At 42.0% G+C, this 16021-nt stretch overlaps 1 protein-coding gene across 4 annotated transcripts in view; it reads right to left on the minus strand.

Moving 5' to 3' along the window:
- UNC5D (unc-5 netrin receptor D) overlaps positions 1–16021 on the minus strand; it is a 536775-nt gene that overhangs the window by 37140 nt on the left and 483614 nt on the right. For all 4 annotated transcript variants that reach the window (XM_075997365.1, XM_075997364.1, XM_075997363.1 and 1 more), the window contains 3 exons: positions 11311–11479; positions 9411–9638; positions 1434–1583 (listed from right to left, as the gene is read on the minus strand). In XM_075997365.1, the coding sequence (XP_075853480.1) occupies positions 1434–1583; positions 9411–9638; positions 11311–11479 (547 nt within the window). The remainder of the gene's footprint in view (positions 1–1433; positions 1584–9410; positions 9639–11310; positions 11480–16021) is intronic.

Raw genomic sequence — 16021 nt, forward strand, 5'->3', positions numbered from 1 at the left:
GATGTTCATGCTGCCTTGAATATGCTAAAACTATACAGAAATGGGCGGATCCCAGGGTAATAAGAAGGCTGAAAAATAAACAGAAAAATGTAGCCCTTGTTCAATTTGAAAATTCTGATTTTTAGCAGTTAGAAGGGTTGGTGGTTCAACGTTTTTCTAACTATGATGGGGCACTCAAGGTTTTAGTTTTCTTTGTGACTAGGCTTGTTCCCATTCTGACAAGCTGGTATACCTGTGCACAGTTTTTATTTTTTAAATGAATGCTGCAAGGATGGAAAGGTTAAAAAAACCCCCACAGGACTCTGCATGTTATGCTCAGGGGCAGAACAAAGAAGCCTGAAATCAGCCTGTGATTCCAGATCAATGTGAGTCTACCCAAAGCTTTTCCAGAGTTGGGGAAACATTCTGTCACTTGCAGCACAGATGATGCTGGCTGCTTAGGATGACAATACTTGTCACTGGCTGATAAGAGATTTATTCATGCTAAGCATGTAGTCAAAATCCCTAAAAATGATCCAAAGAGTTTCCTGCCATGTTAAAAAAAAAAAAAACAAAAAAAACTCTAATAAGAGACATGTGGATAATATGTAAATAGATATTTATAAAAGGACTCTAAAAAGGGTATTATTTTCCTTTGCTTTTCAATTTGTATTAATATTTCGAGCTGTCTGCACTGCATTGATTGCACCACAGAACTCATTTTCGGAAATAACCCACATTTTTTGACTTATCCGTGGTTTCACAAAAATTGCTCTAAAAACAAATGAAAGATGATCACAAGCCAAACCACATGTTTGGAAGACTGAGGATGCACCTTCACAATAAAACAAGACGTGTCAAAGTGAAACGCCAGAGCTATCAACCGACAAACTAAGTACTTAAGGAAAATCGGACATTTCATACTTAATAACCTAATAATTCCTCCTTCTCATCTTGCCCAATTCATTCGGCAGCAAGTATTTCATCTATGAAGAACAAACTCTCTTGTTCTCACCTGGCCAGCCACAGCTCTCTCTGACTCAAAGTCACCATCCTTAAAAAGTTTCTCACCAACCATTCATTTAAAACAGTGTCTTGCAATGAACCAGTTTTAATAGAAAACAAACCAACACCCAAACCTTGCTCTACACTGTTAAACTGGCATCTTCAACTTACGCTGAGCAACAGTTAGAACAGAAGACAGGAGAAAGTGTCACCTTACCTTACCTGTAAGCACCAACTTTTCCCCCCACCTGTTAGAATCTTGTGAATCTACGATAATAGCTTTCATTGCCTGTGTGTAGCCCAAACTGTTCCATCTCCTTGACGGTTCTGAGATGAAATCCATCCTTTAGAGGAGGAGGGAAAATCACGCAGGTGTGCTCACCAGGATTTGGGGACACGCTTGCTGGGTAGAGCAAAGCTGTTCTGTTAGAAACCCACTTGGCTAGTACCTGGCAGGCAGTGAACGGTTTGATTCTCCAGAGGAATGGGGGAATATCGAGAACAGAGATCTGGAGACTAAAGGTATTCCCTTTGAAATGCAGCAACTTTGGTTCTTCCAATAGCTGTCCACCTTGATGTCTTTCATCTGAAACCACTTCCTGTGGGAGAGGAGAAAGAAAACAGGAACAACAGTGAAATGTCCAGTTTCTTATACATTTCTCTCTCTGCATATGTATGCCCACCACCGTGTCTTCTAGAAACAGTACAACGCCATATCCTCGCAAGATTCAGGCCTAATTACTAAAAGGTGCTGAGTTAATAAGGATTGGGTCAGAAAGGAAATAATTGTTCTTTATTATCTGCGTTGCTTACGTTTTCAAACACATTGTGCCTTTCTTTAAAAGACCTCCCCTGCCCCCATGCAAATTGTAATACGGCTGAGTTTCCACAATCGCGTGAATTCCATTCTGATATGACCGTAATCAAGGGATGTATTTGTACTCAACCTGACACACAATCTTATTTCACAATAATCGGAGAAACAGACTTCTCCCACTCTGGTTCAGTTATTCTTCACTAACACAGGCATCATCCGATATTTATTCTTCTGGGCTAAAATAAATGTTCCAGAGTGCATGCATCATGTTTGTTTGTAGTACTGCTCATAAAAGTTGTTACACCAAAGGCCAAGAAAAAATAAGTCATGGATCAGGTTAGCTGTAGCTCAGGAAAACAGCGAGCACATTCCTGAGGTTAACACTCCAGTATCTTTCACTGAAAAATCTCTACACAATACAATCGAATACAAACTCAATCCACATACATTCTATTGAGTAAGCCATTTAACTGGTTCCAAATCTGTGGTGTTTAGAATCGTACTGGAGAGAGGACAGTACAAATGAAATAACAGGACAAATACATATTCCGTAAAATGCTACAGTACTGTGGAGGTGAGGCTTTTGGTGTTACTGAAGATTAGAGACCTCCCTTAAACCCACGCTTAAAAATCACCATTAATTGACCTATAATTTCCTTGCAGAGTTAGAAGAAATACAAAAGCCGAAATCCTTTATGTTCTATAATCTTCCCAGATTCTAGAAAAGATTGTATGAAGTAAGGCAAACAGGCTTATAAATACGATAAACCTTACATTTCAATTATCAATGAGTAAAAACAGCTCAACGGATCATCTTATCCAACTCTTGTCTGTAAGTAGAATGACATCAACAAAAACATTTCTGACCAGGAGGAAGCCATCCTCAACTTTTACCCTGCATGTACACGTAAACTGTTAATAAGTTGCTCGTATCTTTTTTAAGGACTAAATGATTTAGTTCCAATGTCACCGTCACCTCCTCTTTGGTATTGTTCTTGGGGCTGGGGGGGGGTGTTTCTTTGGGGCCTTTGGGTCAGTGCTAAAGTTGCTGTGATGAAGGTTGGTTCTACAACATCTGTGTTGTCCCCATTACAGTATCCACCAGCCACAGGGGCTATTAACTACTTGAAATGTGCCAAATGACTAAAAGGACCTAAATTCTACATTTTCATTAGATTCAATAGCCACACGTGACTATCAACGGCCACATGCGACAGCACAGTGCCTGGCAACTCATTATACTGTGGATTTCGGAGTTGGGTATAGTATCGTGCTGGCCAGTGTCTGGTGGGGGGGGGGACTGCAAGGAATGGAAGGGAAAGGCCGTGTCGGGAGGAAAGGGAATTAATTCTAAATGCCTACTTTGGTGAGACATTAGTCCTTTTATGGACGCCGGTCACTGGTTTCTTTTGTTGAGATTTAATAAAGGTCCACCAGGGCTGTAGTTGAGCTGGACACTGGGTGTACAGAAATGAAACAGTCTCTGCCAGCAAGGAGCTCAGAGTCCAGGGAGAGGGTCGGACCAGTAGGCATATGATTATATTAATACTATAATCTCTAAGCATTGACATACACACACACACACACGGGAGGTTAGAGAAGACAGAGGCTGCCTAACCCAGGAGGAAGGCCAGGCCAGGAAAGGAGTCGGGATTACTGGAGGAGGTGATATTCGAGCTGAACCTCGAAGTCAGTATAGGAGTCAGCCACTTAACAAGGAGGGAGAAGACATTGCAGGCACTGGGCAGGGCGGGTGCAGGGGCCTGGTGGCCAGACAGAGCTGCACAGAAGGTCAGGGTGGGAAGTGTGTGCCTGGAGCTAATGGAAGTTGAAGGCAGAAAACCGATCATGAATTCTTGCTTGCCTTGCTGAGGACTTTGTATTTTACCTTAGAGTGAGGTTGCTCAGGTTTTGAGGTGCATAAGACTCTTCTGGGATCTTGACATACTCAAAAGAGTTCTAATCTGATAAGCCAAAGAGGGAAGCACAGGATTCTAATCACATTTCTATGTGATCTTGAGGAATTGAACTTATTTTCTTTAGGCCTCAGTTGCTTACCTGGGTTTATTTATAACCAAGCAAAATAATTAGTATGATAATATATTAATCTCTTTTTGCAATTCTGGGGCAAGGTTAGAAACAGAGAAAAGTAAGAAATGTGCTTACTAAAACTTTATTAAAGCCACAGTATAATAACCATGTTGACTCTTCTAAATATATTTGAACATTTGAACTAGGCTCTCTAAAGTCTATCCCTTTTTTTTTTTTTTTTGGAGACAGAGTCTTGTTTTGTTGCACAGGCTAGAGTGAGTGCCGTGGCATCAGCCTAGCTCACAGCAACCTCAAACTCCTGGGCTCAAGCGATCCTCCTGCCCCAGCCTCTCGAGTAGCTGGGACTACAGGCATGTGCCACCATGCCCGGCTCATTTTTTCTATATATATTAGTTGGCCAATTAGTTTCTTTCTATTTATAGTAGAGGCGGCATCTCGCTCTTGCTCAGGCTGGTTTTGAACTCCTGACCTTGAGCAATCCACCCACCTTGGCCTCCCAGAGTGCTAGGATTACAGGAGTGAGCCACCGCGCCCGGCCATATCCCTTTTCTTTAAATTTAACTTGCCTTTGTGAACTAGGAAATACCTGACAGTAGCAGATGAAGTGACTCATTCAAGATCATAAGCAGGTTATTTCAATATTTTGAAACGACACAGAATGGTCATATTAGAATGAAAATTTAGACCACTAAGTGCCTTGTTTACAGATGAAATTATAAAGGCCTCCCCAAAAGTGCTTTGCCTAAAGCTACATGGTGAATGGCACAGCTAAGACTATATAACTAGGCGACATGATCGTGGTTCAGTGTTTTCCTATTAAGTTTCCCTGCCTTTTCTTAAACTAGGGTTGATTTTTTTTTGGTCATGTGAAGGTCAGACTGTTAAATCTGTCCCATAAATAATTTTTCGTTGGTGCAAGATTTATGTATAAAGTGACATAAGTCAGTCTATATTTGCCCCAGTGTTATGTGCATTGTTGAAAACAGTCCTGGAAATGAAGAATAGAGAATATTAGGGTTATTTTTTAAATGGATATCTGCTTATAATTATCACAAAGGAAACGAGTACCTTTTTAAAAGTTCTGCTTTAGGGCCCCCAATTTAAATACAACATGACTAATTTTTTTGCTTTTTGAGCTTAATACTTTAACCTGCACATATCGAACCAACTATATGCAGCGAACAGTGTCTCCTAATCTTGCACAAAATATGAAGCAATTAAAGTTATTCTGTAACAAAACAGTTATTAAAATGAAGAAGCCCAGTAACAAACTAATCATTGTTTTTATATACATATGTAGAGGCACAACTGGCTACAGGGTTAAAGAAATAGACTCTTGAGTACAAGCTTTAAAACGTTCTCCAAAGAGAATGACCTGCACTTAACACAGATGTGCTAGTCATGCCTCAGGCCACCATATTACTCTCAGGGGCTGGGCCTGGACACCCGCATTTCTAAGTGTTTCTCGGATGATTGTGCTTCCCAGGCAGCTTTGGAAATCGGTGATATCAACAACTCTGCTGTGCTAGTTCCGAATCACTCACGTGGTGGATATGTCACCCCAAGAGGGAGGCCTGATACTCCTTTGCTTTTTTTTTTTTTTCCCCCTTCCCTTTCCTCTATGACAAGGGCCTCCTGGTTAAATCCCCGGTTCTGTTGTTAAATGGGTATCTGAGATAATGAAACTAGAAAACAAGGTCTGGCCATTTTTTTTTTTGTATATCAAATGCACCTGAAGGCTCCGGATGGTGGTTTTCCTAGGTGTTCTACACTTTATCATTTCACACTGGGCTTGCGAGTCATCCAGTTCTGGAACCTGTGGCCAGAAGAAACGTGTGCTGTGTGCCCCACTGAGCTCTTTATGTTGATGTAATGAGACAGGCAGCAATATCCAGGTGTGCTTCAGGGATGTTAAAACAGGCACGCTGACTTCACATATTTATGAGATTAAACTCTTTGAACCTATATACACACACACATACATGCACACAAATTATGTCGCTGTGGTGTTTCCTTTTAAATGCTTTACGTGCACGATATTTCCCAACGTTGCATTATTGATAAACACAAGAACTACATCTGGAGGAAATCCTTTGAAATTAGATTCTAAATCCACGTTAATGCCAAGTAAGTAATGAGTACTGAGAGGTACAGAGCAGGAGTGCCAGGAGCAATGGGGGGGCGGGGGGGGGGGAAGAAATAGTTGTTTTTTTCTTTCTAAGATAAGATAGGGCAAGTGCTTAATTCCTCGCTTTCCCTATGTCAAGGTTTCTTGGAGCTGCATGTGTGTGTCAACGTGTAATAAAACACAATAACCAGAAACCAGGTCTTAAAATGTTACTGCTTCGAAAATATATCACCAGGCCTCAACCTTTGGTTTGAATTTATCAAAGGAGGCGATGTCAAACACACACACACACACACAAAGTGGCAGCTCTAATTATCACAGAGGCAGGAAGGACAAGAAGTCCTTTGGTCTTTTCTTCCCTCACCTGCAGGCAGATGACATTTTTATTTTTTTATAAACATATCTGAGCTGATTTAATTTGCCACAGAGATGGTTTTAGATGTATTTATCAGAGCAGATCTTTGGAAATCCGAAACTAAATTAATTATGTCTCAGGCTGGGGACATGGAAGTATTTTGTTTTTGTCATGCAAAGAAAATGCTACTATTATTCAGATGAGCTACCCCCAGAACAAATGAGAAGGAGAGTAGCCCTGCAGGAGGCTCAGGATTGAAGACAGAAAATGTTTCTGTTTTGTCACCAAAAAGCTTCTAAAGGAATTTTCTTTGGTGGGGCCACACTGCCTGGCTCCCACCCAGTTCTGAGAGGACAGGTGGCATGAGGTCTGGGTGCTTTCCTTCCAGCAAGGTTTTCCAGTGAGAGGGTGGGCTTTTAAGTGTTTTATGGGATGTAATTTCCTAGTAAGATATGAATGAAGTGAAAAATGCAACTGTGCTCTTAAATCCTTCTTGGTTGAAATCACAGTTCTAGCTGGGCACACACTTGTTATCATTTCCTTGAGAGGCACTGCAATATATACACAGCAGCCGTCTCAACTGGGCTTGTACCAATTTCCTTATAATGACAGTCGAAGCAAATTCTAGGAGGGGCAATTTCTGCAGAAATACTCCACGAAAAAACTACTTACTAATTTTGATTGATAAGTCAGGGTTCTAGGAGGGTTGCAGCAAATATCACCAGTCTATGGTTTCAGCTTACACCAAACAAGTTGGGGGGCACTAAATGCTAATTTAAAGGTTCAGAAAGTGGATCTGTTTTAGTGGGCTAGTAACTAATTTCCCTTCTAATTAAACATTGCATGTTAAAGCCATAAAAATATGACACCGATGACTTGGGCCATTAAAGGGGTCAAAATGAATCCCTGCAGAAGGTCCTGAACACGTTCTCTGAGCAAAGTAAAAATTCGGAAGGCGGAATCCTTTCAGAGACAAAACCCAGAAACTAAGTCTAAGGAGTAAATGGTTGTCTCCTGACGTAGAAAGTCTCAGTTCAGAAAAGCTACAAATTTTTGTTTAATGCACGTGTGGATCAGAAAAGTTATTCACCCAAGGTTGATGATCTCTCAGAACCCCCAACGGGGGAGCACAGGCTTTCTGCTCATGACACCTGTCACAAGAACAACCAAACCCAACTTTAAAATCAGCTCCATTTGCCATAATAGGGGACAGAGAGAGAGAGACAGAATCACTGGAGGTAAAGAGATTAGGACAAGTGGAGGCAAAGGTATTTCCAGTGGAAAACATCTCTCAAGCAAAATTAAAGAGTTCTACTAATTTTCAAAATGCCTCTAAATGATGAAATAAAGATACTTGGATTCAATGAAAGGGGGAATTACATTTTCCCTAGCAGTGGCTAGGCAAGGGGTGATTAACAACAGGCGTGGATAGTGGTTTGAAAAGCTGTGTTTAGGGCCGTGTTTTCATGACTTTCGCAGCAATTTCTACTCATCTGTGAACAGCTGAGTAAAATGTGGCAGCAATGAGCAGGAATGAAAACAGATTATCTGAAAGGCACGCAGAATCAGGTCTTTAGGTAAATGCCTGTCTTGCTGCCATATACATCAGCAGCGAGACCATTATTCAAAGAAAATTCTCCACTGGTTAGGAGGGCTGACTTCCAAGCTGTGTGAACAACTCACAGTAGTTGGCAGTGGGTTATCTACACGAGCCAGGAGATTGGAAATCTTCCAGCATCCTCCATGATGACTCCAGTTTACTCAGCCTTTAAAATCTAGCTGAGTTACTAAACACCCACCTTGAGCCACGGTGCATTCTACAACTGTTTAGTGGGAGCAGCTGACCCCAAGAGGGACCCCTCTATTTAGACGTTCATTCTTGCCTTTTGCTTCCTGAATGTGTGTTATGTATTTTCTCTTGGAGAAATCCTCTTCCTGGTTGTGGGGAGAGCAGATGAAGAGTACAAAATGGCAATCACAGGACGAGGTTTTAACTACTTACGCTGAAGCTCCTTCCTCTACGAAATGGCATTGCTCTCAAAAAAGCCCCATTCTAAGTGTGCCCTTCATAATGACCTGCGCTGCTTAAGAGACAGTCAGGGGAGGTTTGGGAACACGGGCTGGCACTGTGTCACCTTGACTGGCTCATGTTCAGGATTCAGGTCATTGTAGCTTTTCTATTGGTAAACATGAGTTTTCCAGCTCAGTGTCTTAAAATCTAGTTACTGAGGAAATGCTCTGCATAATGGACTTAATGATCCAAAACTGGAATAGCAGAGATCTGGAATGAGGTATGTCAGGAGAGCTGTGCTATTTATATATGGGCAGAGCTAACACAGGCAGTTTTGCATCATCCTTGCTGCTATTAATAAACTTGCTCTCTTCGTGAGCAGCTAATTTAAAATGAATCTTACATGATTAAAACTACCAAAAATGGAAAGGAACCTTGAACCATCTCTGCCCCAGCAGCCCTGATAATTAATAGACTGTGTGTCCAGGATATAAAATAACTACCTGGTGATAGGTATGATTTATAATTGTTTCCTAACTACAACCTTCAGTTGATTTCAAGCAATTTTCTCACTGCCCTCTGCACAGCAAATAGCTCTTTTTGTTCCTGTGCCCCCATGACATTTTCCTTCTTGATAAGGTATCCATGTCTGTTTGCTCCTAAATCATATCCATTTATTAAGAGTTTGCAAACAATTCTCAAAAACTCTTGCCCAGCTCCTCTATTGCATTTGCTTTTGTTTTCTGAATTCCAACTACACTTAGAGTCAGTCTCATTATTTATTATACAATGTTTTCCATATGTGTTCATTGAACCCTTTCTCTGTTCTTGATTGCCGAGTTCCTCAACCCCTCTTGCACTGTTGGACACACAGGAACACGGCTCTTGCTTCGAGATAGGTTTCTCAGCCAAACCAGTGGCGTAGGGTCATTTTCCAGACTCTCAGTGATAGAATTTTCTATCGATACTGATTTTTAGGAAACGCCATACTTTCATCACATGCGGAGGAGAATTATGCAAAAAAAAAAAAAAAAAAAAAAAAAAAAAAAAAAAAAAGGCTTACCTGAAATGCACAAGGGGTGTTGTCCACACAGTAAACTCTCAAGTTGTAATCCAGGGAGTTACAGGACATGCAGCCAAACACCGCCACCTTGAGTTGCTTCACGGCACAGTCTGTGATTGGCTCCCCAGTGAGCGCATAGGTTCCAAAGCTGTCCAGGAGCACGTGACATGCAAAGGGGTCCAGAAGGCAGTAACAGGATGTGGATTCGTCCTCCACTGACATCACTTCCTGTTGGGGAAACACACGGTAAATTCCCTCAGCTCGGAAAATTAGACGTGATTTAAGCATTACCTTGCTAGGACATAAATAAACAGATACAAATACATTTTTCCAGCATGTTTTTACTGTCCTAATTACCTTGATGTTAAATGTTCCTCTTCTATCAAAATAGCCGCTTACATCAAGAGTTCAAGAAATGGTTATCAGCATGTTATCAGAGTTTCTACTTCATGGGTTATAATAATAAAAATCACTTTAAGAGTTGTATTTCTGGATAATTTGTTCAATGTCGAGTTTAAAAAACTCTTGCCTATTAATGTGCATAAGCAAACATTTTCTTTTTCTTTCTTTTACAAAGGCCTATTTCTGAAAACTCTTTAGCTACCCTTTAGGTAATGTTTATATTCTCTCCAACATTTTATCTCCTTTCAACCCACCAAAATTGTTCACAAGGCAAACCTCTAGATGAATGATTTGGATAAGACGTGCTAGAATATTTCACCCTCCCTGATAAGAACTTTGGCATGTGAGACTGGTTTGGGAGAACAGAGAGATAACACCACGTGGGTGTAAAAGGTTGTGAGGAAGCGCAGGGCAGAAGAAAATGTTAAAAATCAAGGCAAAACCAAACATAATGCAAAGGGGGACCACGACACGGTGCTTCATGAAACCCATGGAACTTCATGCCCCAGGAAATCTGCCTGTGGTTGCACTAGGACTGAATAAATAGCAGGATGCATGCGGGAACAAAGAAATAGACTAGTTTCAAGACATAGCTGGGGAGCGTAAATGTAATCCATGGCAGCAAATGGGAATTTCCTTCTTCTAAAGAAACATGATTTTCCTTTTACTTCTTTTGCCTGCAGCACCTCCTGGGAGGCAAGATCCCAGGGCTAGCTGGAACAGGTCATTGTGTTCCAACAAGATAATTCACCTGCTTTCATGCAAACTGGCTTCAGACGGACATAAAGGAAGCCCTATCACACAGATAAATCAGGGCTTTCACTTAAAATAGTAATTCAGTGGCAATCGTTCTTTGCCGTGACAGTCTCCCTTGTCGTGCACCTCCCACTACAGATCCTCTTTCTCTTTTCTTGTCTCTCTCTTTGTTCTCTCCTTGTACTGCATCTCTTCCACATGTACCACAGACACAAGGAAACAGACACCGGTAATAATTCTCAATGCATTCATTAGCTCCCTAAATATATATTAAGCACCTATTGTGTTTCCTGGCTACTTAACCATAGACATGTTATCATCCCCAGGACAGGGAAAAAAAAACAGATATTATGATTTCTTTTATGAACACAGCCTGCCTCCCCTTCCTAACTTCACAGAGGCCACAGAGTAATGGCAGTTGAGGCAGGGACATGGCCTAGGAGGAAGTGAGGGGAGATAGGGACCTGGTCCATAAGGGGACGTGTCTGTGTGGGTTCTTACAACTGTATTTATTCTTAAACCAAACAGCAAATCTCCGCATTATCCCTTGCCTCTCTTTTCCATTATCACGGGACAAAAAAATACTAGTCAGGACCTTGAGGATGTTATAAAACATGTGCCCCCCAGCCCTTTGCAAAACAAGAAAATGCTGGTTCGTTGGATTAAGAGAGGTTACGGCTAAATCCATCCCATAGGTAGAATGCGCATCCCATTGTTTAAAAAAGGAAGGCGTGGGTCTCACCTCCCATTTGCCCTGCTGCGTCCTCTTCTTCAGATGGATGTTCCAGTGCTCGGAGCTCACGTCTGCACAGTGTGGGATGGTCAGCGCAAAGGGAGTGGTGACGATCATGTCTGGGGGACCACAGGTGACTTCAGGACTCAGAAGCACCTCGGACCCATCAGACTGGAGGCTTCACGGTTGGGAAAGGGATAAAAGACAGAAGTGTCAATGAGAGGCATACGTGAATGAGGATTCAGTTACCGGCTGGGGTTTCCTCCAGGTTTGTCAAAGTTCCTTCTGGACAGCAGCATGTGACAGAGTCCTGGTCTGGACAAGGAGCAGGTGTCACGACCTTCTCAGGCAACAGGGTGAGTTTCAGCCTAGATTTCAAATCTAGGGTTCAACAAACCAACCGACAAAATGACAAATGCATCTTTGGAAAAACAGGGTGGAAATAGAAAAAACTCAGAGACCTGGCTGGTGGGTCCACAAGCCAGCAGCCACATCCTTGTTCTTGGTGATAACATTATCAATGAGCAAGCAAAAACTTTATAGAAATGATTGATCTAGTCATCTTATTACCGTCAGATTCCTTTCTCCCAACAACACATTCTACAATATTTTCAATGCTGGTAAATGATAAAACAGGTTATTATGAAACAAAACAGCACTTAAACATACATGGATTGAGTTACATCTATTCTGGCTTTGAAAATATTTATTCTTTGCCGATGCACAAATACATAGGTTATTTCGTGACAGCACAGTAGACAGCTATAAATGTGAATAAAATACATAAACATGTATCTTTCAACTGTTTCTTGTTTTAGATCTAAATTTAAAATAATTCTGCCCAAACCTGGTATTCAGATTTTTCCATATTGTGAATTATTTACAGTGGGAATGCAGAGTCATGAAACAGATAAAAGAAAGTGAAATTTAACTAAAGGGGAATAACACTTCATTGAATATCTCCCTATTTTCTTAGCTTTTGTTTTTAATCTCTGCCCCCAAAGAGTATGGAAGGATAGTCTACAAGAACCCAGAAATCCACTTATTTTTCCCCCAGCTGCATATGAGTTCTTCAGTAAGCTACTTCATCTTTTTGTTAGATTTTCACTTGTAAGAAATATAATGACATCAAATATAGTCAATAAAGCAATTCAGGACTCATAGATGAATAATGCCACATGAGGGCTAGGATTGGTATCGTGTTTCCCCGAAAATAAGACCTACCTGTAAAATAAGCCCTAGCAGGATTTCTAAGCATTTGCACAATAGAAGCCCTACCCTGAAAATGAGACCTAGTGATGGGCGTGGCTACGCAGCAGCGCATCTGCACAACCCATGCATTTCTTTACGGAGTGGTAAAGAAGACGAGCAGCCCTTCTCATCTGCCCCATCGTGACAGCTACTATCCCAGAGGTGACTGGAAAGGGGCGGGCAGCCCCACCAACAAGGTTGGCTCCCCCTGCCAGGTCCCGGCCATCCTGTGCGTGCTGCAAGCTGAGGCTTTAAGGGGAAAATAACACAGCCCCTGAAAATAAGCCCTAGGGTGTCTTCTTGAGGAAAAATAAATAGAAGACCCTGTCTTATTTTCGGGGAAACATGCACAGTATTATTACCAAGCCATTCACTCATACTACCTAGGAAGGACATTTAAATAAACTATCCGCTAATCAAAAAATCAACCCCTTGGGCAACATCGAGATGAAATTTCGTGCTAACAGATACTACCTTTTCCATGATTTTGTATAAAGACACAGCTTTTAAAAACGATGTACATCTAACATGTTATTAATTTCTGAATTGCCTTTGTTGACATCTCCGGTTCGCTTTCGAGTCGGTAATGGTCACACTTGAGCTCATTATCTGTAATTTGCTGCTGCAATAAAGTCAGGCCATGTAAGTGAGCAGAGGCATCTTCCAAAGCGGTAGATGTAACATTATTACGTGAGCTCCTTCCCTCCCCAAACAGCCCGGGAGATGCCTTCAAAAAGTTCAATCTTCCAGAAAGGTAAAATCGCCAGTCCAGAGCTGACTGTTTCTCCAATACAAGCAAAACATAGGTTAGGCTGAGCACAAGCCTGCATTTGCCTTTAAGAAGGGCAGGTGAGGAGAGGAAGACTGGAAAGCAGTGTATTAGCAGCTGCAAACACTTTGTGTAATGGTCGCCCGCATTCATCACGCACAGGAATAGCAGGCATGCTTATGAGTGACCGGTGACAAGCTCTCCTAAAAGGAACCACTTAATTGCTTTCGGAGAATTGTCCCCCTTGTTGAACATATTGTTGAAACATATGGGAATTGGGGGAATTATTTAGTGCCAAATGAACTAAAATCAGCTAATTAGATGAACTCTCACACTTGTCGCGAATAGCAAGACTCCTCTCGGTAATAACTGAAACAGCGCTAGGACTCAGAGGCGGTGCGTGTCGTGTAAGAGGCAGAGCGCAGAATAGGAGTTTTTGCATTAAATAGGCACTGGGCATTTGCGTAAGTGCAAAGCAAGTAAATCAAGATTTCTATTTAACCTTCCTACTGTGAAAATAGTGTCCGTGGGTGTGGGTCTCTCTCTGGTGAAGGAATAAAACTTCATTTCTCCACTTCCCCCCCACCCCCCCCCCCATGATTAATAATAATTTGCCCTTTTCAGCCATCTTCTATCTGAGGCAGTCAGGGAGATTTACAAATATTAATTAACGCTCTTCACACACCTGTGGAGGCAGGTGTTAATGGCATAAGGTCACAGGAGGTGTCAATCAAGGTGATGGGAAAAAAATAATCCTAAGTTTCCAACTCACATGTTCCTGTTCTCTGTGACCAGATTGGACTTTTCTTTATTGGGAGATTTCCAGGCAAATTGCTGGGTCTTGTGACATCCCAAAGAAAGATTAGGAGAACGGGGTGGCGGGGGGAGGTGCTGTCCACGTGTAATCATGGGTGCAGATTCAGGACATCTGAGGACAGAAGGCTGGGCAGAGAGGACTTTAATTGGGAATGGACACAAATGAAGCCTCCTAAGGAAAGCATAGGTGGTATTTAAATCCTGCCACATTGTATAATCCATGACAGGCAGCGTGCATGATGTCCCTGCTGGGAATTAAAAAAAAGAACAGGCAACACGTTTTTCTAAAATTGCTGAGAGCTAATAATAACAACTGTGAACTAATAACAGCAGTGATTTCAAGACCAAAATATAAACCACCTCAGTGGATTGCACACCCTGGAGTGGTCTCTAGATAGAGAAATCTTTGGGGCTAGAACTTTTGCTATTTATCTTTTTCATTGCTCTCTACCTATACATACACATGCATATATTAAATACATATGCACAGGCAAATACATATAGTTCAAATAGTTTCTATGCATAGAAGAAATCCAATAATTTAAGAGCTAGCTCTTATTTCCAGAGGAACTCTGCTTTCTGAGATGGCTGATTCAACAAATTGTCATTGTATCAATACACACTTGACTAAAATGTTCAGTGCCTCGGGAATGCGTGCTGTGGGCATCTAAGGCTCCTTGGCAATGATCCTGGTCCCCTGCTTTTCTCATTGCCTCCCACAGTCTGTCCTCCCCACCTGAGTCATCCTACTAAAAATGCCAGCGTGTTTGCACCTCACGGAATCGCTACTGTTCCCGCAGCTTTGGAGTGCTGGGCGCTGCCTGGCAGAGTTTTCCTCCAGACACCCACACGACTTTGCTCCCGCACGCCCTTCAGGTCTTTGCTCAAAGGACACTTATAGCCGGGGCTCTCCCCGACCAGGACTTGGCAGTTCAAGCGTCGTCTGCACCACAGGCTGATCTCCGCTTTGCTTTTTCTTCTCGACGCTTAATGCATTCTAATGCACTATACCATTTGCTTACTGTTATTATTGTTATGATTTTTGTCTCCCACAAACTAGAACATAAGCTCCATGAGGCCAGGGATTTTTTTTTCCCTGCTTAGTTCATCACTGTGTGCCCATTGCCGGACACATGCCAATGTAAGGGCTCAAACGTATTCGTTGAAAAGGACACAGGAGCCAGGTTGAAGTGGTCCTCACCAATCAAATCTGGAACATTCTGAGCATCCAAGTAAATAACGATAGTAAAGAATTACAACCCATTGAGCAATACTCTGAAAATCCCCAAAATATACTGACATGAATGGGCGAATGAATATAATGAATGAAGGAGAAGGGGCAACTCTTCCATACAAGGGAAAACCAACCAATAAATGTAGGAAGCCATCAGTCAGAAGGAACCACATCGATACTCGATTCGGACGTGAATCATAAAAGGATGCCGGGCTACAGGGGGAACGTTCGAGTAATGATGAAGAACTATTTACACGGTTTCATGGTCTCTTTCCACAAGGCACTCAACTAATCACCAAGGGCAAAGTATTCCTCCACAGTGGAAATTCACCTTGGCAGACACGACCTAACCCAAGCTACCCAAGCTAACGTCGCCAGGAATGGGACGAATCAGAGAACACACCCCCAGACAGGACGCAGGGAAGAGAACTCAGCGTCGCCCTGTGACACTCCTGCCAAGAGCGCACAACCTAAAAACAACACACACAACCCGAATCTCCTCGTAAGGAACATCAGAGAAGCAGACGTGGGGACATCCTACAACATGACCGATCTGCACTTTTTAAAAGCTATCAATGTCACGAAATAAAAAGATGAACTCGGGAATGGTTCCAGATTAAAGGGGACTGAAAGACACATAAAAGCAGAAT

The sequence above is a fragment of the Microcebus murinus genome, chromosome 24, assembly GCF_040939455.1.
Source record: "Microcebus murinus isolate Inina chromosome 24, M.murinus_Inina_mat1.0, whole genome shotgun sequence".
In the NCBI taxonomy this organism is placed as follows: domain Eukaryota; kingdom Metazoa; phylum Chordata; class Mammalia; order Primates; family Cheirogaleidae; genus Microcebus; species Microcebus murinus.